Raw genomic sequence first — 27,896 nt, forward strand, 5'->3', positions numbered from 1 at the left:
CATTAAATCAATGTGATTCCAAATAGTGGAAAAAAAAAGTAATGGAAAAAAGTAGTAGAAAAAAATAAGTGACCGATTCTATTGAACAAAACCCGACCGATGGTGTGGTCTGGTTCCTGTTCCTAAGATGAATCAGTCCGATCCCCAGTTTCGAAATTATTGGATTAGAAATCGATTATTCTTAATTTGTCTCGTAGTAAGTAAGTTTAGTGTTTTTTGGCGATGTAAAAAAGGTGTGGGATATTTATATTATGATGGCCATAATTCAGGAGTTTCAATTATAATATTAAAAACAGAGGAAGTGACGCTCGCAAATTTACATTATTGATGGGGCCCAACGTTCCTCACACCCTCGGACGTTAACCCGTGTTCCCGTCGTCGTGTCGACTTTCTCGCCGCTTTGACTTTGAGCCCCCCACTTCTGGCCTTGCGCATCAAGTCACGTGAGCAACAAGCACGCAGACAAATCGGAAACCCCCACGTGTAACTTTTACATGTTAGAAGTTCAGGTCAATTTTCTCTCTCTCCTTGATTAGTCAAACAATTCCCGAGCTTTGGTTTTGGCAATTCACTGATTTATGCCTTCTTCTCTAATCACTGGTACTTGATGATTGGTGACTTCTTTTCCTTAATTGTCCTTGAATTGATGTTTTCCATGGAAGATTATGAAGGATGAAGGATGAAGGAATAAGTTTTGGGTGATGGAGGATGTGCCCTGGCTTTCGATCCATCAAAATCTTGGACTTGCTTTATCTAGCCATTGGAGAGCAAGAATTGGTTTGGACCGTGCATAATTAGACAGAAGAATCGTTCATATATATTAAGCACTAGATCACTCCCAAATAAACCCATATCACAATCTTTTAAAAAGAATTTACTCAAAAGACTCGTAAAGAGAAAATCTCAGTACTTTCATCATTTTCTTTAGTGGGCTAAAATCAAAATTCACTTCTTGTATATATATATAATATCTGTATTTAAAATTCAGATAGCCGACTCAAGTTGGTAATTCAACTCGAGTTAATAATCTAACTCCAATAAAGATTTATTGCTGCTTCATATGTTTAGTCGACCAAAAGTCCAATCAAGGGTGCCTGATTCAAATGGTCAGTTTTAGTTTATCTAATTCTTCAAATGCTCCACAAAAGGATAAAATAAAATAAATAATAGACCTTGCCAGCGATTACACGTGTAAATGACAGCATTGTTCCATTCAGACATGTTCTGTCTACCCTATCTCCAACCTTGGCAACTTTGATTGCAACATTAGAGGTGTTGCTACCTTGTGCACCTCGTATGCAAAAAAAAAATCTCTTTTTTTCTTGATCCAATCCTATATCTAGGTATTGTGATCAGCTTGTGAAACCATGCTCCTTCGTTGACGCATCCTCACATTAGTTCCTGAGAAGGCAAGGAATTGAACTCCCTACCTATCCCCTCCGAAGTGAGATTAGTGATCATTGGGGCAACCTCCAATGATATAAAAAAAGAGAAATATGAATCCGCATGATTTTGCCTGGACAACATTCTTAGTACTCTCAAGTTACGGAAGAAGGATAAGAAGGCACCGAGAAGAAGGTATCAGCAATAGTGGGTTTTATTGCGAAATAGTAAGTGATGTTCACAGCCCAAACCATGGCAGTATTAATTCCCCTGAAATTTTTTTGTCATCAACATGTTTTGTGCAGTTTCAACACGAATAAAAACTCTATCAGCATAGGATACATGAACGTTACGTTATATTGCAAATGAAATTAATTACATAGCCCCGTCCAAATACACCGAATTAGGATCGGAAGTTCGAATAGGTGCGAGTCCCGAGGTGAACGGGCGGGATCAAGCTCTCGAGCTTCTCCAGTGCACTAAGTTCATATGAGAAAAATTTCGAACTCGCTTGGTCTTTCACCTAGGATTTTGAACTCGCACGTTACCGAGTTGAAAGCCTGTCGTGCGCTCTTCGCATCTCATCGAGCGTTCAACTACTAAGACATTTCGTCGGAGTTACCGTTGTCATTTTAGTAGCCCCACCATAATGCTCCACCTTTGCTCTTTTATACGGAGAATGTGAACAGAATGTATCCTAATCCGATTGCCGCTTGAGCTGAGCTAGAACCATCGGCTTTCTTATCCTAGGCTCGAAAAGATAAGTCCGCGACGGAATGACCGATGTGGTCCGAGTCCGAGTTCGATTCGATCGGGCTGGTTCCAGCTCTCGAGTCTCGGATTCCAGCGGGGTCGGCGATTCCATGTAAGAAAGCCAAAACCACCGGATCTAATGCACCAAGTTCATCGCATTGAAAAAAATCGAACTTTGCATGGTAAGAAGTAGAAAAGAATCGATCACAGAATCAATGCAATAAAGCTCGAGAAGAAGAAGAAGAAGAAGGACGAGTTTGCAGTTGTTATTTAGATTGGCGAATCATCATCTACAGCTCTCCCGAATCTAGAAGCGAAGGACCGGCTACTGTAATACTCCTCTTCCTCCTGCCGCCACTCCCCGTCGTCGAAGTTCTTGGCGTAGCTCGACATGTCGTACCTCACCCGCCCGTGATCGCCCACCTCCTGATAACCGCTCGCCGCCGACACCCTGAAGACCCTCCTCCTCACCTGCAGTGATATCCACCTGATCCTCCTCGCGAGCCTCGCCGCCAGCTTCCTCCTCCCCCCGGCCAGCCGCCTCCACGCCCTCTTCGCCGCCGACCTCCACGAGAATGCCGGGGCCGCCGCCCCCGCCCGGTGGGACATTACATAGTTTCTCGAGTACTTCAGGCGGTAAGCGATCTCCATTTGCTCTCCGCCTCTCTCTTGCTCAATCGGGCATCAGTTCAGGCGATAATTATAAGGGAAGGGAGGGAGAGAGAGAGCTTGGTTTGATCGCCATGCGTTGTATCAGAAGAAGTGAGCGTGAAGCAGCGAGAAAAGCGGGGCAAGGTGGTGCGGCGATGGTGGCGGGTTTGGCTTTGTTTATGTATTATACGTTCATTAAATTAATGGGGCGGACTGCAGCGTGAGAGATGGCGTGCGACTCGTGAAAGCGAGATCGAAGACGACGATGCGGCGTCGTGCTCTGCTCTGCTCGTGAACTGGAGCTGTCCTTCTTCATTTTTATAATGGCCTTTTCGTTTGACCTCGGGACTCACCAATAAAACTTCCCACGAAGAATCCGATGATGCAAGGAAGAGGAAGAAGATAAGAACGTAAACAGAGCATGATGTGCACCGTCGACGCCGCTAAGGAAAACAGCTAATGATGATCGTACGATGACTGTGTTTGCGTCCCGTCCGATCCACGTGACGTTTCCTTGCATCTTTCTCTCTAGTCCATGATGGATTTAAACAGGTCCTTATAAAGACTTTATTCTGATTCCATCAAGACCTTGGGATTCCTAGGATGTAAGACTTCTAAAGGGTATTTCCTTCTCTTGGGAAGAGGAGATAATAGAGGAGAATTGGGAGAGCAAACGTGTGGGCACACGCAGCCTAGTAGCCCACCTCACTGGAGTATAGGCGCAAGCAGGCCCCCCTCGTCGGTTGGAAACAATCCCAGGGTGACCAGCATCAATGATTCAAGGCAAGCCCTTTGTCTTGTTTGCGTCTCGCGCGATTCACGTCGAGGCCGTATTAGAGGTGGGGCGAGTCAAATGTCGCGCGGATGAGCCTCGACCATGATGGAGATTTAGTCAATCATTCTACGATTTAGCCAAGTTCGAGTAGGATCAAGTTTTATGTGCGGTGATGTGACATTGATAAGTAGGATCGATGCGAAAAGTACATAATGCGCGATACATCCACAGCAACACGTTCGTTCGTACTGATGCACCTAAGCTAAATGAATTTTGAGTTCATCTTTGGAACGTTCCCTTCATGGGAAAAAAAATTTGAAAAAAAAAATCTCCATTCAGATTTTGTATGTGAACATTCCTTCCTTTTCCCTCCCCCACTTTTCAATAGCATAAGATAATAACCAAATGTCAAGAAAAATCTAAATGAAAGGGAAAAAAAACTAACAAGAGCACTTGATTATGTCTATTGTGACATGTTTATCTCGGATTTTCTTTGTGATATAAAAAACTCCAAATTTATACATGTATGACATATCCACCTCAAATTTTTTGGTGACACAAAAACAATTTTTTTTTTTTTTTATGATATCAAAAACCCAAACTTATACTTTTATAACATATTTGGCACAAATTTTGATGTAAATATACTATATGGATACACGTTTAAGGTTTTGGGTGTCACGAAAAATTGGGGTAAATGTATCATACATGTATTATATCAATACAAATTTGAGATTTTTTGTGTTAAAGAAAAATTTGAATAAATGTGTCACAGTGAGCATAGTTTGGCATTTTTTTGTGTGACTTTTTCCCTAAAATCAATGGATGAGGAAAAAGAAGAAGGAAAAGAATCATTATCATGGGCTTATCACCTTTGGGCACTTTTGGGCTTTTCTATTGGATTGCAATGGGACTACGAAAGAATTGATGGGCCGAACCCATTCGAACTTATAATCACTTCGTTAATTGCACTTGCAAAATTAACACACACAAAAATCATGGCATAGGAGGGTACATGTAATAATAATAATAATAATATGATTGAGAATGCGCGTAGTGTGTACGTAAAGTCTATTTATATCATGCGTAGAATACAAGGGCTCCTTGACATTAAGAAAATTCCTAATTACCTATATTTTATGACATCAGGAAATACTATTTGACAACATTATTGCGACATTAAGAGAATATGATATAAATATTTCAAGAAGATACTTAATAGGAAGAGTTGCATAACATGTTGTATTCAATAATTGCTAATTTGTAACATTGATATGGAGGCTTCTTTTTAGGTAATTACTAATCCTAATTGAAAGCACAACAAGTAAAAAAAAAAAAGCTCATTGTGAGGAGAACGATTGGTCCCATTGCAAATTAGATGTTATGCATTGCTCTCAAAGGTAATTATTAAATGAAAGTCCATCATTGAATATTCGCTAAGATGACAAAATTACGATAGAAATTAAATCTAGCTCATGAAATTACGTTATTTCGATGACAATATAAAGAAAATTGTACGGAACGTTCGGGAGCATGTAAATGATGTTTTTGGCACTAGCCCGAATTAGAAATCGACGACGATCTAATAATTGGAAATATTATCTATGAGATCAAAGTATTTTCGATCCAATATTGCGATGCTATAATCCAAAACTCGAGCCCTGGACTCCCGAGTTCTTTGGAAGTATGAAAGGGCTTCTTCTCCGCCAAGCGGCGGCCTTGCTAACGTGGCGCTTGGCGGAAATACACGGAACTTCGAGGACCGGCGTGCAAATAACAAAATTCTCAACGTATATAAAACATAACCTTTCGCCTTCCTTTCCGAGGCCTCTCTTTGCTCCCAAACCCTCCTCCGACCTCGAGCTTCGGCGGCCGACAGCGAGGAAGAGAGCGAAGCGAGAGCCTCGCCGGCGCAGCGCGATCGGACCCACTTCGTACGGCGGCGTCCCCGGCACGGCGGCGGCCCTGGTCGGCGTCGGAAGCGGAGTTTCCGTGAAATTCGTCGACGCTTCCTTTTGTATGTACTCGACTTTTTTTCTCGTTTTTCCCGAAGTTCCTCGCATCTGTTTTCAGCTCCGACAGGTAGTTTAGTGTTTGGCCTGTTGTGCGATGGATGCGGAGATGGTCAGTGTAACTTTCTGGGAACTAGTTTTGGTTGAGTGCGGCTAATTTGCTTATGTATGTGTTTGAGTCAGCTGTATCTGAAGTCATTTATACCAAAGAGAAGAATGTCGTGCTCGCGCTGTTGCGTATGAATTGTGCTGGCGATTTGGTAGAGGCTTTGCTCGGATGAATGCTTGATGGAATTCAGTAATTGGGTTGAAGGAAAGAGTTGAATTTTCGTGTATGGTGAATAATTTCTTTGCCTTTCCTTTTCAGGTTGAATAATTTATTAGCCCCCAGTCCTGCTGAATTAAGTGTAGCTAAGTTGGGTCTGAGTCGAATACCATGGGCGTGGAGTTGGCCAACGAAAGGGCTGGGTTTCTTGAGATGGAGGACGTTAATTTCACCGACAATGAGTTGGTTTATCACGTTAGGACTGCTCTGAAGTCAGTGTCTTTGGTAAGCCCTGCGAATCAGTAGACTGTGGTCTGCTACCTTTGCTCTGATGTTTTCACTGCCTTCTCTCCTCCTTTTGCTCTTCCAGATGGAATGATGATCTGGTCATGTTTAATTTTCTGAGGTCAAGCATGCTGAAATATGCTGCTTTATTGGTATCTTAATGAGATTTCTCAAATCCGTTGGTTCAGGGTGATAGTGAAAGTTATGATGAGCTCATTGGGGTCATGCATCACAGAGAACGACTTTCGCCTGATGAGGTGGCTCTGCTAGTGGTAGGTTTCCCTGTACATTTATCTTCTTTCCTTTGTCTAATGCTTACCTCTTATTGTTGATTTGCCTACGTGGATTTTGAATTGTTGCAATCATTTGTTCGATAGACTTGTTTAAAGGCGCTATCAGGTACAGTTTCCTGCATAGATGTGGTGCATCACGAGTCTCTTCTTTCTTCTGTAAGTAATCAATGATATGTTCATCTACTTTGATCTTATTCTCATAAGTGGCTTTCTGAAGAATGGATTTATGTTCAGATATTTGGAATGAGCATGTGGAATTATGGACCTGAAGTCATGGATGCGTTGGTTGACTTAATCATATCTCTGGTATGAAAATTTGGTCTGTTGTTGGCTTTCCATAGTAAACAATTTAGCTCGGCCTGGTCTCATTTATTTTCCCTTTTCTTTTGTGATTTTATTCTGGAGCAGGCTGCTTCAAGTGGAAAATATGTCGATTCTTGCTTGGATATGCTTATAAGGAATTTTGTCCCACCATATTCGTACCTGGCCCTGTTAAAGCAGCCACGGGGCCTCTCAAGAAAAGACCAAGTTCTTTCTCGGGTTCATTCAGCTCTAGAAAGTATTGGTCATTTGGTTCCTCTTGCTCCCATGAGATTATTGTCATTAGTCGTCCAAAGAATGCCAAGGCAATATGATAATGAAGCTGTGAGTTCAGTTTCCTTTAGAATGCTGATGTCAACTAACACCACTAAGTTGGGATGCTTTTTGATATATATGAACCTGTTACTTGGTTGATTGAATCTTCGTGTATAATATCACTTTGATTGAAAGTGATGCATCAACTTCTAGATTACCTTCACCAATTGGCAGGTTTTGATAATAAAGCTTTTGAAAAAGAGAATACTCAAAAAAAGCTCAACGCAATATTCTCAATGTCACCAATCTAGTCGCTATATTTGTCACTTCTATATGTGGAATCATATGTCGTATTTTGTATGTGTTATCTTTGATTTGCAACCTCCTTGCTTTGTCCTTGGTGAAAATTGTAGTGCTTTCTTTCATTTGTTTCTTTTAATATTTTATGTTTCCATGTTTTGATGTGGCTTAATGAGACCCTGCTCTGACTTTTTGCTGATTAATGAACACAACCTTCCCTCAAGTAGGATGTGATGGTGCTTCAGTTAGCTCATTGATTTTGGTAAGGTATGTGAAGATAAACCTTATTCATTTGTAGGTCATCATGACATATGTGGAGAACATGTTCAAGCTGGAGAGTGGTAGTATGGGACAACTTGTTGGGAGCACAATGCTTACGGCGGTAGTGGACAGACTATTAGATTTGGATGTAAGCATAGTACAGTTCCATTGTTGATACTCCTATTGAAGGGTTTGCTTGATGTTAATACAATTTTCCACTATCTTTAGTTGGAGATCGGGTGGGAGGATATTCTACAAGAAGACTCTAGCAAAGGCATTTTTGAGATGGAATTAGAAGATTTGGAAGAAGATGAAGAGGACTGGAATGACGAAGGTGGTGAGGTGAGATAGCATTACAGATTTGACTGGATCAGGTTATTGTGGATTCACTCCAGTTATATTTGATATGCATAGTGAAATCTCAGAGGATATTGTGAATGAATCAGATTAGTTGTATATGTTGATCTGTCATGTACCGTAGGGCATTTCAGCCTTAGTTATTAAAATTGTCCGAGTGTGGCTATACAATTGAGGTCCTTAAGGCAATTGCAAGTGCACATGAACTCCTCATCTCAGACGCTATGCATGGAAAACTTTTAAGCAAAAGATTCATGCTTTCTTTCAAAATTTGACCTTTAGAAAGTTTATAATGGATTCTGTTTCTGTGTAATTATGAACTATAAAATAGGTAACATGCATAGGGGTCACCAGCCTAACCTGTAAGTTCCCAACAGGAATTGGCTGACGAATGTTCTTGGTTGACAGAGGTTCTTGGTTCATGGTAGGGTAGTCATGCGCCTTTTGTGGGATATGATGTTGCATTGTGCAATGAATACTGATCCATGGTTTCCATTACCTTCAATATCTATCCTTCTTTTGGGTTTTTACAGCTATATAGGTTTGATCAATAGTCTCACCTTATGTGACTAAGCTACTTGTGCAGCTTCCAGGAAAGCATTTAAGCAGAAGCAGTCTGCGAGGAAATATAATTGCTGAGAAATTGGATAGCTTGTTGGTGTTGACTTTTGAGTATCTGGAATCCTGTCAAGGGCGTGGCCGGTTGCTTGAGGTTTTATCTGGACTCTAATAAATTCTTGCTGACTATAATTGGGTTTTGGTCCGCCAATGTTCTGAACTTTTTAATCTGGTATGTTGATCTTTGTTAATCTTTTGTTGAGTAGGTGTTCGAGACTCTTCTTCATTCTTTTCGAATCACTGTTCTGAATGCATACAAGTCCAAGTTTTCACAGGTAATGAGCACATGCTTCCAGATTTATTTACAGAAACAGGCTTTTCATTACTCCCTTTCTGAGCTGTATCAACTCTGCATAGTGCAGTTTGTGATGTTCTATGCCTGCACGCTGGATCCTGAGAACTGTGGTGTGAGATTTGCTCGAATGCTTCTAGATATTTTTGTTTGCCATGATCACCCGCCAAATACAAGGTAATATAGCCTATCCTTTGAAGTTCCATTGCAATGCCACATCGTTAGTTCACTTCGAATGGTGTGCACTGTTATCTAAAAATTATATCCTTTTTATACACAACAAATAGTATAGCTTGCCATGGATGCCCAACGTTATGGTTTTCTTGACCTATGAATGATCTCGATATCGTTTTCTTTTGAAGAGTTAGACTGGTGTTAAGATTAACATCTTGTTGGTATATTTATTGAACTTGGCAGTTACTGTTTAAAGCTTCTTGCTCTAGGTATTGATTTTATATCCCGTCTTTTGCAGGATGAGTGCAGTTGCATATCTTGCTAGCTATCTGTCCCGCGGAAAGTTTCTCTCTACCAGTTACATTACTACAATGTTGAAAAGGTTATGATTGCTAAATATATGCAAATTTCTGTTAGAGGCTCCCATGAGAGAGCTTTTGGTATAACTGTAGTTCTATGTGAAGATGATTTGTTGATGAATTTATTCTGCTGACTATTAATACCTCAGGTTGGTTGATTGGTGTTTGGACTATTGCAAAGTTCAGGATGAGGACGTTAATCCACTAGCTCATCGAGTTTTCTATGCTGGCTGCCAGGTAACATCATATCTTAGTTAGATTGCAAGTTGAGATTAAGATTAGTTTTTTTTGTTATTAGGACAAATGAGTGCCTTTATGCATATATTATTTTAGAAGGAGCCTTTTATGAAAATGTGTGTTTATCAACCGATGTTTTTCCTGTCTCCTGACAATTGGAAATTTTGAACGCTCATCTGGCTTGGTATGCATGAAGAAGTTTTTATGGGGATAATCATCAATGGCTTAGTATTACAGCCGTTGTTCTGCCACATTTGCACTGATAGAGCTTTTTGCTGAGACAACCTTGTCTTTTTGAGGAAAAAAATTCAGTCCGACTGTCTGGGGTCTTTGGACCAAATCTCTTTGTGATGATGTGTAACAGGAAAGAATGTTAGGGTGGAAGTGCTGATGCATTCGCTTTCTATATCACAGGCTATTATGTATGTGCTTTGCTTTCGAATGTGGTCAATGATGAGCATTCCACGGCTGAAGTCACAGCTTTTCCTTATGCCGATAGAAACAATCCTAAAGCACAAATCCGATCCATTGAAGGTGAGCTTTGCTATCTTATATAATTATAGATTTGCCGTTAATGATAATTTCTTCTGACTTTTTAGAACTTTTTTATGCATTTTTCTCTCTTTTGAATTTGCAATTACCATCAAAAGCATTCGACATATTATTCTTTACAAGAATTTTTCCAACCTTACATTAGCTTTTTCATCCTTGACTTACAGCCTCAGCTTTTCTCATCTTCTTACAGGTATGCCTCCCATCTGTAGTGGGGGAATTTCTTAAACAGGCAAGAGCAGCTAGGCTTTTTACGGTGTCTAAGACATCTATCTCTGATGACATCCTGGAGACTGAACTTTCAAGGGCTTTTGGTGGACTGGAGAGGCTAGACACGTTCTTTCCTTTTGACCCGTGTTTATTGAAGAAAAGTGACAGGTTCATTCTCTTGCCTTAAAAGTTTTGCAAATTAGTAATTATGGGCCAAAAGAATGTGAGTGCATGTCAACGGGTATATTTTGTTTGGTTTTGAATATCCAACTAAGAAGTGATTTGCCTACTGTGGCTGACTTCAAAGAAAATGTAAGAGTTACATCAAAGGATGTGCTTTTGCATGGTTGCTACAATCAGTTTCAGGCTGGCATCTGTTTGTAATGTGCTCTTTATTGTTGGATTTGGTTGGAGAACACGAAACCTGTCTATGCTAATTACTTGAATGCTTCCATGTGTTAGTAGAATGGTAGTGTTAAGAATAATGAAAGGGCTAAGGGTTTCTGCATGAAATAGAATCTTTTGTCTTGAGTGCAAATTCTTGATGTTAGAGTTGAATTTAATGAGATCTAAATTTTCTGTCGTACTGTGATTTCAACTTTCCAAGGGATAGCTACCAGCGTGGGGACTGTTAACTACACCGTCTTTTAACATGTAACTATAGGGGAAGGGGGAAAGGAGTGCTGACCATACTTTTTCTTTGAAACATGTATTCTGCAGATTCGTCCGGCCAAACTTCATATTTTGGTCAATGGTCAAAACTACGTATGATGATGATGAAGACGAAGACGAAGATGCGGAAGGTAGCAGCGACGAAGATGGAGAAGAGTCTGTTGATGGTGCAGTGGAGAACAGAGGCGACGGAATGGCTACAAGTTTTGACGAGCGAGATATTGATATGGAAGAATTTGACTATGCGTTGAATAAGATGTCCATTACACCGAAGCAGTCCTCGATGTACAGGTTCGGCAGTGGACTAGATGAGCTTGTACGAATGCCGTCGAGGATAAGACCATCTACCAGTCCGGAGTCATTGTGAAATCAGTTGATGGTCACCAATTCTTTCAGAAGCCGGAAGATAGTGCTGCCACATCGTATGGGTCGTACTGGAACGACCGTATCGAGTCATTTTGCTCGGAACCAAATTTGTGGTGGTAACTCTGGCATTGTAGTTCTACAGTGTTAAAATTTTGGTCTCGAATAGAAGTTGAGATGATAATGTAATGTTGTGAAACATAATGTGACAGTGCTGCCACTGTATCATATGAGCCAGAAATTTTCTCCCATCTTATGGGTTCTTGTCTACCAAACTACCTCTTATTTATATACATAGGTATTGAGTTGAAGGTTTGCAATTTGAGTCAATAAAACACAATTAGCCAAGAAGGCAAGGAGAGAATGAGCATCACCATGGCAAGGAAAAGCTGGTACCCACTGTATCGTCACGCGCTACTGCTCAAAACATGCTTTTTAAGTCAGAAATGATGGAATTTTTATTAACAAAGTCATTGGAGATATCATACAAACTAAGAATTGACCAAGAACCCGTGCCTAGGGTTGACACAATTAAAGAATCATATCTTGATTCTTTGGTACAGCATTACAAATTTACATTATTTACATGGTACTGCCGGAAATTATGTTCCGGCAAACAGCATTGATCTTGCTCTGCCGCTTGGCTTCAGCCCTTGACAGAGACAGATGAAAAAGCAACCCATTGCCCTTTCACTGACTCGAAACATCTTACAACTGACTTAGGTGGAATTTTGGTGGATATGACTAAGGTACCTGCAAGAAACAGTCACAAATTTATAATCACCCCTTTGCAAGTATGGCTTTAACCACATTGTGCTGGACAATCATAAGAAAATGGTAAGGCATCACTAGATCATCGATCCTGAGCCAGAAAGAAAATAACTTTTAAAGACATTCAGGTTGATCAAAGAAACAACGACATGCATCGGTAATCAGACACTTCCAATTTGCGGGTGCAGTTGTTTTGTTCCCAAGTCCAAAGCTGGCTAACCTCCCATCTCACATGTAACCCAAGCCTTACAAGCGAAAGATGAGCTCTTGATATAATATTATAGTAGAGACCAGCAAATAAGTACCAGTTCAGAAACGTAACTGAGTATATTGTGTTAAGCAAACATTTCTAGCAAAACTTTGATGTTAGGATATTCATCCTAGAGAGTATGTAAAGCATGCGCATTTTCTTTTCCAGTTCAACTCCTTTTAAATCTGCTTTAGATTGCTACATCTATTCCATTTTCTAACAAGGTAATGAGAACATTCATAGTTACCTCTAGAATGCAAAGATGACAACTTGCAAGGCTAGATTTGAAGCTTGCCACTCAAGTAGCAGAGCTGCTGCTCTAAGTCCTGCTGCAATCTAAGGATTACCTGCAAAAGGGTTCACATGACAGCTCCACCAGTGATATACCCAAAATGTTACGAGGAAGATAAAGCTACGTGTATGAACTCTACCTAACATTATGACCTTTGACCTCCCCCTCAACCAGTCGTTTGATCAGAAGTGTTAGTGAACTGAGGAGAATGAGTTGGTAGTCTCATCTGGGTCTGTCCAGGAGCAGGTGCTACTATACCTGGCCGACACAAGGAAGCTCACACAATTAAAGTTAAGCACATCTAAAAATTTCAGTCATTGCAAGTAGTTGAATGAAGTAGGAAACACAGATCGAGTTAGCACATGATTATTGCCCAACAGAACAGGATAAGGCAGTCTTTTCTTGTTCACCATTCAGCATTAAGCTGCTAATTATAAAAGCAGGAATTCCGGTTGCCATCAGTCTGCATGTGTATACATGTGTGTGCATGTGAGTGGCAGTAAAAGGGCTTCCATTGGATTAGGAGAGGTAGATGCATTTTCCTAAGAAGAGAATCAAGCGACTTCTGGACTTTCTGTGCCAACCCTCTACTACATGTACATATACATTTTTATATTGCATTTGTGCTATCAACCAAAAGTTTCTCTTCTGCACCATTCATTCTACTCAGAGATGCAGACAGCAATATCACACAAGTGGAAGCTAGGCCACAAGAGAGGTCAACATATCATGACACCTGGTAAGGTGTAATTTAGTAAGCAAGGCCAATGCATCATGCTCACCCTAAAAAAACAGTTAATTGACAAACCTTTATAGTCAAGATGACTTGCTAAAAAATTAAACCTAAATAAAAGCAACAGGTAAATTTAAGTGTTGGAGTGGAAGGTCTCAATAGAAAGGCATTGTTGAACAACCCCAACATCATCATAACGATGTGTATTCCTGACATCATAGGAACTCCAGAAAGATCACTTTGTTGACTTAGAAGAGAGAGTGAGAAATAAATATACCAGTAGGGTAAGGCACTTGAATGGTCGGAACTGCAGCAGTAGTTCCTCCAGTTATATTGGGTCCCCCAAGTTGCATAATATGCTGACCTGGCATCCGATAACCACGAAACATCGTATACCCATGATTACCCGGAGGTAGATGACCTGATTGCCCAAATGAGTATACGTCACTGTTATCTGTGGATGGTGCCCGTACATTTGTAGGTAATGCTGGGCCATGTAAGGATTATAGACGCCCTGCAATATAGAAGAGGAAGTAAGTAAACTCATATCAGAGAGCTCGATATGGGATTCCAAAAACTTTATGCTACAACTTCTAAGAAAAGTTGAAATTTCGACGATAAGGATTCTGGTATTAACCTGTGGAAAGACAACTTCAGGCCCATATGTAGTGTACCTGCAGTAAAGAAAGTGATTGAATCGCTTCAGAAGATATAGACACATCAAGGTATTACATCAACAGGAATCTTTCCAGTCAAATAATGTGTTGAAGATGGCATCGATTTGACCAGTTAAATCAATATGCCGTCCTTCATACTGCAAGTGGCCAGAAAAAAAGTTGAATGAATTTGACAAATCTTAAGATAAGAACAAAGCTTCCAATCAAAATCCGGGAGATGTAATGTCTTTAACTTTGCTCAAACAATATCTCCCTGAGTAAACAAAAAAGAAGATGCTCCATGTACTCAAGTACACCCGATTTTCAATTTTGAATGTGATCAATGAAATCTAATCTCTGATTTTGAAATTTCTGAATGGTATGCTAATTGCTATATCTCTTGAAATCCAGATTGTGCAGCAGCACAAGCATCCAATTCTAGCTGGGACTAATAACTGTAGGTTTCTTCCAGGAAATGACATGACTTTGGACTTACCCATAAGGAGGATAAACATATCCTGGCTGATAACCATAAGAACTTGGATGGTGGTAAACAGGGCTCCCCACGTAGCTCCCCTGGGAGTCTGCACACTTCAATCAGAGGTGGTACAGGTCTCATTCGCCCTAGGACAATAAAACAAGCATCCGTTAGATTAAGAAACAGAAACTAGAAAGTCTAAAAAGTGATTAGTGCATATAAAATCGAACATCAGTACATTGTAAAACTCATAATTGATGAATATGCCCAAAGACCCTGCTCCCCGTACTTGTTTAAAGAGCCACATCATGCGGCTCACAATCTGAGGGATTTATTTTGTGGTCAACATACAAGATGCCAAATTTCACAACTCATTTGGCAGTCATTTAACAAACTTTGAGGGCACGTACTATAATTTTCTCACCGCTCACCCCCTAAATGCAGATTTTCAGCATACTTTGACTATGGTCCAATGTCCACAGAAACTTATATCGAACAATTACATCTTTGAACAGGCCAACTGAGTGGTGCATAGATCCACTGGTTTTAACACCGATTTTCATCAAATCAATGGATATATTAATTTTAATAGAAGTTTGTGGTAAACCTAGCTTGCTCTCTACTTACTACAATTGGTACCCTTACAATACGAAAAAGTTCTTGTTGGGATGCAAGACTCCAACAGCAACTAACAGGAAACTAACTTCGATCATGTCATGTCATGCCAGATCAAGTGCCACACAGCACTGCATAAACAATTCAAGTCTTAAATCAAAGCAGTAGGCCCATGCAATGTTCACATTCATGTAGTACTGTGGATCAAAACAGAAAGTACCATAAGGAAGGGGTGGCCGAGGCCGGCCGAGAGAAGCCAAATTGCAATTAGCCCTTCTGCCATCAATAACTGGGCTGGGATTTTCACAAGCTCTTCTCGCAGATTCAGGATCGCGGAATGTCACCTAACCTCCATATAAATCCAATCCAAGAATAAAAACACGATAGACATAAACTCATCACCATCATATTGAACCAAAAAAAAAAAAAAAAAAAAAAAACCGGAACGCACCCACTGATAAGCAACAAATAATACTGACATCCCCATATAACAACAGCTAAGCCGTCACAAGTTACAGAACATCAATACTTACAAATCCATAGCCTTTGGATCGGCCGGTGTTCTTGTCAGTGATAACAACGGCCTCAAGAATGTCCCCAAACTGCTCAAAATAGCGCATCAAAGTCTCGCTCTGGGTCTCCCATGCCAATCCCCCCACAAACACCTTCGTATAAGTCGTGTCCCCAAAACCGGTGAACGGAGAACCAGGCACCGGTTGGTAGAATGCCATCTAATTCCCACCAAGACCCAAAAAGAATCAATCCAAAGCTAAAATTTCCTCCATAAGCAACTCGACGGGCTCAATTCACGTGACATAGAGGTAGACCCAGAAGAGCTCGAGCTTCCTCATCATCACCCACTAAGAATACCGGGACAAAAACAATAGAAACCCCTCTCCGGGTCAAAGATGGTAAGATTAGCGAAAGACCCAACTCGACAAAACGAACAAACAGCCCACGAGAGACGTAAAGTCAGCTCCTTGAGGTGACCCGGATCAATCAAACCCAAAGAAAAAGAAACAGGAAGGGAAAAAAAAAACAGACTTTCGAGAAACCCTAGCGAGATATAACAAACAGAGCACAGTTGCTGTTCAAGAAAAGAGGGAAGACATTACGATGAGACAAAAAGAGGAAGAATTGAACTTGGGATTCGGATTTCGAGGGGACGAGAGGGGCGCGGGCACGAAGGGGATCCACCGAAGGTTGTGGCCTGCGTGGGTTCTTTGCTTTTTTCCTGTGTGGGAAAAAAGCCGAGATCAAGCCTTAAAAGCTGTGGTATTTTCAGAATCTTCGGGACAAAACTATTCCCCCAAAGCCAAAACACACTCACCAAAATCCCCTCTCTCTCTCTCTCTCTCTCTCTACTGTCGTCCGATTTTCTGATTTGCTGTCCCGATGTTGATAATCTTAACCACGAAGCTTGCTGTTAATTCCCCCTTTCTCTTTCCTTGCCCTCTGTAGAGAAAGTACTGTCTTGATAGAATAATGCCGACCAAGCTTGTCATCTTGCTCCGAGCGAAAACCCCATCAAGCCAAAATCAGCCAAACGCGGATTTGGATAATGACCCCAAGCAATGTAGAGAAACAACCTTTTGTCCGAATGATTCGAGATATGCCACCCTCGTGAAACTTAGAAACATTATGTGAATCGGGATTGCTAAACTAGAATAAGAATTTCACTGATTAAAACGATCGATATTTCGTACTGTATCTCTTGTTTTTACAAAAAATTGTAGATTTTTACCTTTTCTTTTTATCGATATTGGAAGGCATCCATTTATCGTTTAAATGTTTGATTTGTCATGGAGACTTACATAAATAGACCGAGTAAAAAAAAAACTATGGATATGTGGAATAAAGCTATCATGTTGAAGTTATTTTTGCTCCCGACTATTTATGAAATGAATTTAATTCGATACTTGTAAGAAACATGAGAGCATGTATGTGATGAATTGCAATACCAACATAATATTGCTTTGAAAATATAACCGATCTGATATATATATTATTATATTGATTTGTCAAATAGAGATAGCTTTTGCGCATTACCTAATACTCAAATCCACTAATGTCCCAAGACCCCACCTCTCGAATCTATAAATCAACACAAAGGAAACTAAAGAAAAAAAATCTCTCAGCACCATTCATGGCGAGGCTTAAAACCCTGGTTTGTCTCCACATACTTTCCACATCACAAGATTGTTGAATTTTGGGGTTTCTCGAGCATGTGGACATAATAGCTCCCGCGATTTTTCATTCCGTCCGCCCTGGCAACGACCCGTGGCTTGGTCGGCATTGGGATAAGCTCGTACTTTTCGCAATGAAACTTCGAAGAATGAGCAAAAATTACACGAAAGACGCGCTAAAATCAGATCTCTGAGCACATGACGCGTTGCTAATTAGTTTGAACATCTAGAATCCTTGAAGCCTTTCGCCTCATCACCATTGGCCACATTATTAGATGTGTCCCCCTAGTTTCCTAATCGAGAAAGAGAATCACCATCATCATCTACAAAAGTCTTGGCCATTCGGAGGTCCATATGCGAAGCGGGGCGACCCGCTTTTAAAGTGACGGGGTCGGGTCCCTCTCCTTGTCGCAATGGGTCAAGCCAATGCTGAAGGAAGAGGCTAGGGCTTGTTCTCGGGTGGTCCAGAACAAAAAGGGTGGTCCATCTTCTGTAGTAACTTCAAAGCATGATCAATCAAGCCAGGCAATGATAGCTTTTTCCGACATTTAAGTATAGGGACTTTAGTTTTTTTATTTCTACTGAGTTTTTGTTAAATATCTTCGTAAATTAGGAAACGTTCGTTGTTACAACCTTTATAAGTATTGAGACAATCTGAAAAGATGATGTAGCCGAGACTTGATTTGCAATCGCATCCGAAAATAGTGTTTCTCAGCCATAATCTCTCCTTTACAGCATATTTTGCTCTAAATGGAGATTGCTTAGTAATCAGTATCTTTTTAATATTCCACTTGATTTTAGTCCACTCGGCATAATTGCCTTTCAACCAACCTACTCATTTGCCTCTCTGGGGATGAAAGCCCAGGATTTGATCTGCTAGCTTGAACGTTTGGATCATGCAGAGAAGAGAGAAGAGAAGGCGCAAAAGACTGTCAGAAAGAAAATTAATCTTTTTGATACCACAAGAGCTAAGAAAACAATGAGTTGATGTATCTATTTATTTATTTTTCCCAAAAAAATGAGCTGAGGTTGACTCTTGGTCAGTGGACACATTATTCTCCAACGCAACAGTCAGTCATCCTCCAGCATCAAATCTGAAGATATATCTGGTTTTTTCTTCTTCTTTTTTTCCAAATAAGAACAAAGAAAGAATGTACTCCCAAACAAGGTTGGGCCAAGCCTACAACAACATTATTTAAGTGCTTAAATGGGTTGGTGAATGGAGAAGGCCGAATGGCATGGGAAACATAGTAAAGGAATCCCAAATTCAAAGTTCTAATCTTGGTTATTATATACTAGACCCTGCGTTAATTTCAATGCAAATGGATTGACTAGACATCAGAACGCAGACTCTATTAATTAGTGAACTCCAATCATATCTCGTTCTGTCTTTTAACTTGCCTTGTTGGGCTTTAGTCTCATTTTTTTCCTCACTTAAATGCAATTACTTAAGTTGACGACTTATTCTAGATGTGGCGGCCATACTCCGTCGTGTTGCTTTCGAAGTTGACTTACAATTTCAAATTCAGTTAAGACCATCGAATCCTAATGTGATGGTTTTGTAGGCGTACGTGATGTGTTTTTCCATGTCGATGATCATGGACCATCCTTATAGCCATTTTAATTATGAGCCTGTTCATACTTTATATGAGAGGATTAATTTTTTGAATTTGATAGCAATGACCAAGACATTGATTTTCAAGGTGATAAAAAAAAAGTATGATCAAATAAGGAAAATTATGTCACTCATGAGAATCCAAGTATAAAATTGATGCTGTGTTATGTGCGACATTCTACTTTCATTCATTATCTTAATAACATTATTATAAACAAATCTAATTCAAATGATAAATGTTACTATCCCCCTTTTTTGGGAGGGGGCCGGAGGCATGAATGGCCTATCTATATTATCTCAATAACATTATCATAAACTTATGTTCCAAAGAGATAATTAAATCATTGCTAAGTAAATACATGATCTCCTCTATCTATCTATCTATTTATGTATAGATGGGAAAAGCCTACATAACAGTCCGTCATTTTTAGCACAAGTAACTCACCATTATCAACCACATACAGTGTTGCTTAGAACCTTATGACCGGCTTGTCCGGTTCCAGCAATGTGAGTTCCATAATTTCATTTCGAGGATCCAAATTCTGCTTTCCCTACCAAATACTTGAAGGTACCATCTTAATGTGTCGTTTGCTTGTCCCTTGGCATGCAAGCGCCTTGAGCAATTCTAACTATGATTCTCCGATTACTAGGTACTAATACTTGGACCGAACAGCGTAAATTTCTGATATGAGGTCCTTGATTATTCCTCGTTTATTTCTTTAGCGATTTTACATTAACTTGATTTGTAAGGTCTCGATCAGCTTCTACTTTAAATTTACAACAGTGGATACCCACATCACCTCTATTGATTTTCAGTTGAGTTTGCAATTGGACAATGTCCACATTTGTAAACATAGCCTAATTCCAAACACGATTCATAGCTTTCTTTAGGTTATTCTAGGCCAAAATAAACCACGTTTGCTCGGTAAAAGAACAACCTAAGTGTCAAAACTTGGTGTGAGGGGGCATTAGAGTTCCAAAAATTGGGAAACTGACACTTAAATGTCACTTTTTTTTTTAAAAATGAAACACTTAAGCACCAACTTTAGTGAAACCCATTGAAAATCCATTTTACTCATATCTTAACACTTAAGTGTCACTTTCTTAACTTTTTGCATTTAAGTGCCTCCGTGCCACATCCGTGTTATATCTGTGCCAAGTGTTGGTACTCTAGGTGTCCGAGACTCACTTCTACTCAATTGGCATTTGTTGAAATTTTAGCTAAGTTTGACGAATGTTTTTCACTTAACTCTACATGCTTTTTGGGTTGTAAATGCATTTGCCCCTCAAAGCACCAGTCCTATTTCGAACCAAAAAGAGTCTCGCAATAAATGAGTTTGCAAAATTGCCCTTTTACTATTATCCACGACTAAAGCAAGGAAAAAAAAGATGAGATGAACACGATACTGACACGGTAAGCGTGCATCGAAATAGAAGAGGAGAAATGAAGACGTGAAAATAAAAACGGACTAGGCATAGCAAAATGAAGAGGACCCTTGCTCGGTTCAAGATTGCTTTTACATCAAATCAATTTACCTTACTTATTGCGTGCTTGAGGTTAGTCTAGGCCAAAACAAACCACCTCTACTCAATTGGCAAAATTTCAGCTGAGTTGACAGAGGTTTCTCACTTAAGCCTTTTTTGTTCTAAACGCATTTGTCCCTTGAACCGTCAGCCCCATCTTGAACCAAAAAGAGTTGCAAAATTGCCGGCATAGCGAAACGAGTTAAGAATTGCTTTTGCACCAAGGCAAGTTAGTTTACCTATAAATAATGACCCTTGCTCAGTTCAACTATGTTGCACAAGAACCCTCGATAATATCATGGCTTTCCATTTTACTTGTTTCGTTTGGGTGCGTTATCTTGTGATAGCTTCACATGTTGGTGTTTCAAGCTCCGTTCAACTCGTGAAAGGCCTCTCATGGTCTTTGGCCCCGTTTGGTTCAGTATTCCCGAAGGGCTTTAAGCCACCAAAGCCCCTTGGGAAAAATATGAAGTGTTTGGTTGAGCATTCTAAGGTCACATTGGCCAACTGCTGGCCTTGGAAATGCTGATATAAGGTTTAATGAGTTTTTTTTTTTTATTTCTAATATTGCCCTCATCATAATTGTGTTTTCCTCTTTTGCCCTCACAAGACACTGTTCATTGTCTTCTTTGGCCTTGCTACTCCACTGCGAAGCTCAGCCGATGGGCGCAACAGGCGGCGCTCAGCCGTGAGCGGCCAGATCTGGTTGTCAAGGGGCCAAATCTAGCTGCCGGGAAGCCTCGCCTAAGGTTGTGCGACCTTAGGTGAGGTGGCTTGAGGTTGGGTGACCTCGGGCGCCACTTGGGTCGCTCGAGGTTGAGCGACCCGAGCGACGCCGCCCGAGGCCGCATGAGCGACGCCCGACCTCAAGCCACTTCGCTTGAGGTCGCGGCGGCATCGCTTGGGTCACTCGACCTCGGGCAATGTCGCTGGAGGCCGCGCGACCTCGGGCAAGCTTGGGTCACCTAGGCTTGCCGAGGTCGGTGCGACCCCCAAGCTGGCGCGCGCCGCCGCCGCCATTAGTCGCCTCCACACCGCCACTAGTTGCCTCCCCACCGGCACCAACACCATTGTCGAGCCACCTCCCCCACGATTTTCCCCTCTCCACCCGGCCGCATCTCCTCCCTTTTTCTTTTCTTCTCTTTTTTTCCTTTTCCTTTTTAATCTAAATTTGCTTTGCAAAATATACACATTTTTGAGTATCCAAACATTCCCGCCTTCACAAAATGCCATTTCCCCAAAGTTGAACCAAACGGGGCCATTACCCATCATATACGATGCGGTTGATCTTTGACATAGACAACTTTTAATATTTTTATTATTTATTTATTTTACTATTTTTTTCTCTTTCTTTCTTTTTTCTTCCCTTCATCTTCATCCTCTAGCCAATCACGGGAACTTGATGGTCGGCTAGAGGTGAGGGCCGATGAGGTTGCCAAGTTCCAAGGACCTACTAGAGGAAGAAGGAATAAAAAATATATATATTCAAAAAATATTCAAATATTATTATAACTATCTATGTCAGCCTCGGTTGCCCCATATAGGACTGCCAACAACCATGTCATCGTTGACTGGTCAAAATTGGCTAGATGGATTGAATTAACACAAGTGTAAAATGTTTATGACTAAATTGACATAATTGCAATAAGTTTAAGATCATTTTGATAATTTTGCCGACAGATAGGACAAATCCCAATATCATCTATTGGGCGAAATATTACGTTTATCTCAACAAAAGTATAGGCGAGAATGAGAAGGATGTGATAGACAAAAGATGTTATTTTAGTAGAATAAATCAAGTTCATAATTTCTCATTTCATATATATGCTTATGGAAAAAAAGGCAGTTCAAACGACTACGCCATTCGTCAATTCCATATATCCGAAAAGTTGTTCAAGATGACAAGAAGAATTGTCCAAAAAGACATAAACGTATTGTGCAGAGACCAATTCAATTCGAAAGCTTTTAATTGTGCCAATTTAATTCCAAACCTATTGATGATTTGCTAATTTAGTTCTAAATCTTTTGACAATTTGTCAATATAGTTCTTCTAGCCAAATATCTAAATAATAAGTTTATGACTAAATTGACAAATCATTAATAGGTTTAGGACTAAAATGACACAATTGAAAAGTTTAGAATTAAAATGGCAAATCATTAAAAAATTTAGAATTAATTTGACATAGTTGAAATGTTTATGATTGAATTGGCCTCTACAGAATAAGCTTAGAACTTTTTTGATAATTATCTCCGAGAGGACATGTCTACGGTATCTCTTAATAATTTTCATCTTCTAAGTAGACAGCACACGGTAAACATGAGTATAAACATAATCACATTGCACACTATGGGCAACATGCTATGTATGACAAACGTTGAGATTTTAACATTTCATATCAATCTTTGAGATGGCTTTAATCAGAATCATGCTACGGACTAATTAAGAATGCAAGCCCTCGAATATGTCTCGCATGCTTACATGCTCAGCTAGGGTTTTATTGCATCATAAGGTGGACTGTCGTTTGTCGTATTCACGTTACTCTTTTAAGTAATTGTTTGTGCTAATGAACTCTCTTATTACATACGCCACTAATGAATAGTGGGGTTATCTTTTTTTCAATCTGATTTAGTTCGGTGAACTTCTATAACCAAAACGAAATGTCAACTGGTACCATATGTACTGCGTTTGAATAGTTTTGTACGTACGCAAGCTTGTGATATAATAAAGAGAGCTTCCTTAACCTCCCCCATCAAGAAGCCATTCTTCTCTTGCTCCTAGGGCTAACCTCTGGAATCACCAGCAATAAGGGAAAGAAGAAAAGAACGCCCCCAACCATCTCCATTTCCGGCAATGGACGTTCACCCTCGACCACCCGCTTCTGCAACAAAACCTTCATCCGTTGCCGCTGGCAAACGGGCCAAGCTCTTCTACTGCCACGACTCCCTCAAAGCCTTCGACTCACTCCCGTTGCCTCTCTACCTCACCAACGGGCTATTCTTCGCCCTCTTCTTCTCCGTCACCCACTGCCTGCTCCACTTCTGGCGCTACAAGGTCCGTAACTCGACCCCTTTGCACATCATCTCCCCGCAATTGTCTCTCTAATCACCTCGGTCATACACTTGCTTGGGTTCTTCATGGTCGGGTTCATCCAGTTGCACGGCAGCTCAAACGAGGACTGGACCGTGCACGAGGACGATGTGGCGGAAGTGGAGGAACTTATGGTCGTGGAAGATAGTCGTTCCACACCTCGTGCTGCAGCATTTCAAAGCGTAGGTGTTTTTTTTTTTCGATTTTTGGTTCAATGATATCCCATGAAACGCGACTACATATATGTATCCAGCTCAAATTGAGTTTAGAATAATGTTGGACACTAGTCCGTATAAACCGGACTTCAAGAGAAGCTTTTAGCATCGTCCAAACTCACGATTCATATTCTGAAATCTATCATGTCGATATATGCAAGTTATATTGCACACGGCAACTTCAAACCAAGTCCAGACAAATTTTTTCATGAATGGCTTCTTCTGATAATACATTGTCTAATTTTTGTCTGGTGTGTTTGATTAGTTAGGGCTTCAGCTGCAAGTACGTCCCGTCAAGATATTCAATTCACTTTAATTCCATTCCATGAGTTCATCTATAGTTCGTCATCTATTTATCAGCTATTATTAGTATATCTGCATTACAAGTATAGGAGATGAAGTTACCGAACCTGAAGTCGTTCTTGGTTACTAATATCTGAGCATGACTTAATTTTAAACGGTATTCTCCACAAGCTCATGAATTAATAAAACCCTCATTACCTCCATCTCCAACGAAATTAGCTCGCCTAATACCACCGCTGGTTCTTGATGAAGACGATGAAAGCATTGTCAGGTCTGTCATCTCCAGCGCCACCCCGTCGTATTCTCTCAAATCAAAGCTTGGCAACCGCAAGCTGGCGGTGGCGATCGGCTGCGTGGCCGTTCAAAGAACCATGGGAAAGTCCCTCAAGGGCCTCCCAATCGAGGGCTTCGGCTACAACTCGATACTAGGTCAGTGCTGCGAGATGCCCATCGGGTATGTGCAGGTCCCGGTGGAATTGCTGGTTCGCTGATGCTTGACGGGGAGTACATGGTGCCAATGGCTACAACGGAGGGCTGCCTGGTGGCGAGCATGAACAGAGGGTGCAAGGCAATCTATGCCTCTGGTGGCGCCACGGCGACAGTGTTGAGGGACGGAATGACGAGCTCCAGTGGTGAGGTTCGCTACGGCAGCAAGAGCAGCGGAGCTGAAGGTGTTCCTGGAGAAGCCCGGGAATTTTGAGACACTTGAGGTTGTTTTCAACGGGTATGCGTCATGATGTTCATTTTCTTATTATTATCATTTTTTAAACTTTTCAGAAATCTTCGATGTGTAATGCTAGATACAGACTCAGTTACTAAAAAGTTAAACAAATGATAAGACAGATTTCTATTGGAAGCTTGAATAGGCCAACTAGCTTAAATTTACCTCAAGGAAAAGTCCTTTTGGTCCATAAATCTTACTACCTCTAACATTATTCTTTGATCGGTATTTGTTTATATTAAGAGCTCAAGATCATGGAGAGATAGTTTGACTTTACCTTCTCCAAATAAAAGAGAAAACACAGAAAACAAAGGGGGTTCTGAAAATTCAACTATAGAGCTTTGAAGATTTCAAAGCTTCAAGATGGTTGAAGGAGAAATTATAGGAGTGATGCTCATCCTAAAGGGAGCTGAGAAAGTTTTGTACTTGTCAACTAGAGAATCAAATATTTGACATTCCTATAGAGATTTATTATGACATTCGCATCTTAATACAATGCAAAAAATTATGACATACTTGTATATGTATATATTGATAGCTACGTTTCATGTCATCATCTTGAATTATAACAATGAAAGAACAAGATCACAAGTTCATGGGTCGGTTTTTTACTGTATACAGTCTAAACTCGTTTGATCAAACCAATAAATAACATAAAAAGATTAATGAGATCAATTCTATTTACATTCATCTATAAATAAACCGGGTCAAAGTAGTCTCTTCTTTTTTATTGTAACAACGGCGTGATGAGTCCAGGGGACTTTGGTTGGCGCGCTATTTGCGCTTATCTCCACTCGTTTGACTTGGTGCAAATCTTGACTTGTCTGGATTTTCGATGGCTTTTTGACAAGTGATATCTTCTTGAGGTTGATGGATTACCTGTTCCTTACTATTTATTTGGAATAACCATTCATCGTCGCCCGAACTTCTTTCCACTTTCATTGACTCAAGTGAGCTGCAACTTCCCATCAAAGTTTCCTTTGACTTTGACCATGTCACGCGTACGTGGACTAAAACAAAGCACGACAGACAACGACAATTGCAGGAGAATTATGTAGCGACATTACGTAAAAATGACAAATAATAGATCGAATTAGGAGAACTTACATTAAATTTCCTGCTAATTATCCTCATCATCCAATAAAATTTCCTTGTTTCTCTAACCACTTCCTTATTTCCTCTCTCTGTCCGTTGATTTTTCTTTATTATTACCGGGTTTTTTTTTTTTCAGATGCTGTTTTCTGTTGATTATTTCACCAACACGGCTTTTTGTTTCGTGCCAGGTCAAGCAGATTTGCTAGACTGCAAGGAATAAAATGTGCGGCTGCAGGGAAGAACTTGTACGTGAGATTTAAGTGCTGCACTGGAGATGCCATGGGCATGAACATGGTCTCCATAGGTGTCCAAAACGTCCTCGAGTTCCTCCAGCAAGACTTCCCTGCCATGGATGTTATTGTCATTTCTGGTATTACTCCAACAGAAGCAGTCACTTGTGATGTAGAAATTCTCTCGTTGTCGACATATACTAATTTTGCATGATGTTATTTACATCAATTCATCGTGGAAAGCTTCTGCACTGATAAGAAGCCAGCGGTGGTAAACTGGATATAGGCGAGGTAAAGTCGGTGGTGTGCAAGGCGGTGATAAAGGGGGAGGTGGTGGGGAAAGTATTGAAGACCAGTATAGCGGCGCTCGTGGAGCTCAACGTGCTCAAGAACCTGGCCGGGTTGGCCATGACTGGCGTGGTCGGCAGGTTCAACGCCCATGCCAGCAACGTCGTCTCGGCAATCTTCATTGCCACAGGGCAGGATCCCGCCCAGAATGTGGAAGCTCTCATTGCATCACCATGATGGAGGCCGTCAATAATGGTAGAGACCTCCATGTCTCTGTCACTGTGCCCTCAATTGAGGTAATAATTACAGCTTAAGTAATCTTCCATTCATTTCCCTCCTGATTTAAGCAATTGACATTACGATTACACGCGAATCAATCTGCCATTTATCTTGCTTGTACATATATATAAATAGTAAATCTCTCTTGGAACTGTTATGATCACTCAGGTGGGTACGGTGGGAGGTGGGACGCAGCTGGCATCACAGTCAGCATGTCTGAATCTACTGGGAGTGAAAGGTGCAAGCAGAGATTCACCGGGGTCGGACTCGAGACTCTTCGCCACCATTGTTGCAGGAGCTGTTCTTGCGGGTGAGGTCTCTCTCATGTCTGCTCTCGCTGCTGGTCAACTCGTCAACAGCCACATAAAGTACAACAGATCTAGCAAAGATGTCACTAAGGTTGCATCTTAATGTATCTATGTTTGTTTGTGTGATAGAGAGACCAAAAGAAAAAAGAAATGAGAGTCCCTCTTGGAAACTCTTTCTATTCAACCCCTAAAGCTTGGAATAATGCAAAAGGAGGGGAAAAAGGGTAGAAAAATACAGAGTAAGGACGTTTTAGAATGAAGGCTTATGCCATGTGGCTAAGGGGTGAGTGATGGAGATGAATTGGCTTTTTACGTTCGAGGTGATTGGCTCAATAATAAATGGTTCATATGATTTTTACTAAGTCACAACCTCGATCCATGTGATTCGCGATGTGACTGAACGATTTAAGTTGCGTTGAATACCTACTCAAACCAAAATTTTCATAATGGATGGTGCATTAGTTTGGTTATGGAATTGTGCTTTGGAGTTTTAAGATCGTTGGGCAAATGTTAAAGTATTTGCAATTATTCTTGGTAGCCCTATGGAGAAATGGTAACATTTCCAAAGTCTTTTAAAGTGCCTCTGCCTTAAGTAGGGGGGGCTTGCTTTGTATTTTCGGCATTTTCAAAAAATCATCTTAGGGTTTAATTATTTTTTTTCTTCCCATCTTTCCTCATTAAATAATCTAAATTCTAGTTACCCTCACGTCACCCTCGTCCCCCTTTATCCTCCATTGTGTCACTACTTGACCCGCCATCTCCGGTGAGCCAAGTCTAACATCAGCGACTAGATCTAGCATCGATAGCTCTTACTAAGGTTGTTTAAGGTCGTGTGACCTCATGCGATGGCCAGGTTGTTTA

At 40.6% G+C, this 27,896-nt stretch overlaps 1 protein-coding gene and 2 pseudogenes across 1 annotated transcript; 2 read left to right on the forward strand and 1 right to left on the reverse strand.

The window, feature by feature from the left end:
• Window positions 1-5,387: 5,387 nt before the first annotated feature.
• LOC104422859 (RNA polymerase I-specific transcription initiation factor rrn3) lies at window positions 5,388-11,663 on the forward strand. The gene is made up of 16 exons (XM_010035304.3): window positions 5,388-5,579; window positions 5,942-6,124; window positions 6,313-6,396; window positions 6,502-6,573; window positions 6,652-6,723; window positions 6,826-7,062; window positions 7,592-7,702; window positions 7,783-7,896; window positions 8,498-8,623; window positions 8,736-8,804; window positions 8,892-8,998; window positions 9,294-9,377; window positions 9,504-9,591; window positions 10,006-10,125; window positions 10,337-10,521; window positions 11,074-11,663. Exons 2-16 carry the CDS (start codon window positions 6,011-6,013, stop codon window positions 11,390-11,392), a joined length of 1,902 nt encoding a protein of 633 aa, XP_010033606.2. The 5' UTR covers window positions 5,388-5,579; window positions 5,942-6,010; the 3' UTR covers window positions 11,393-11,663.
• A 1,099-nt stretch (window positions 11,664-12,762) lies between these two features.
• On the reverse strand, window positions 12,763-16,579 carry LOC120289222 (annotated as a pseudogene).
• On the forward strand, window positions 16,300-27,138 carry LOC120288829 (annotated as a pseudogene).
• Window positions 27,139-27,896: the final 758 nt, after the last annotated feature.

Source organism: Eucalyptus grandis, chromosome 10, assembly GCF_016545825.1.
Source record: "Eucalyptus grandis isolate ANBG69807.140 chromosome 10, ASM1654582v1, whole genome shotgun sequence".
Classification (NCBI taxonomy): domain Eukaryota; kingdom Viridiplantae; phylum Streptophyta; class Magnoliopsida; order Myrtales; family Myrtaceae; genus Eucalyptus; species Eucalyptus grandis.

Excerpts from the sequence above, each read along its gene's own strand:
- LOC104422859 (XM_010035304.3), top strand. The coding sequence starts at position 6,011 with ATGGGCGTGGAGTTGGCCAACGAAAGGGCTGGGTTTCTTGAGATGGAG. Across the intron at positions 6,397-6,501 it reads ATGAGGTGGCTCTGCTAGTG|ACTTGTTTAAAGGCGCTATC; the intron begins GTAGGTTTCCCT and ends TTTGTTCGATAG. Across the intron at positions 10,522-11,073 it reads TTATTGAAGAAAAGTGACAG|ATTCGTCCGGCCAAACTTCA; the intron begins GTTCATTCTCTT and ends TGTATTCTGCAG.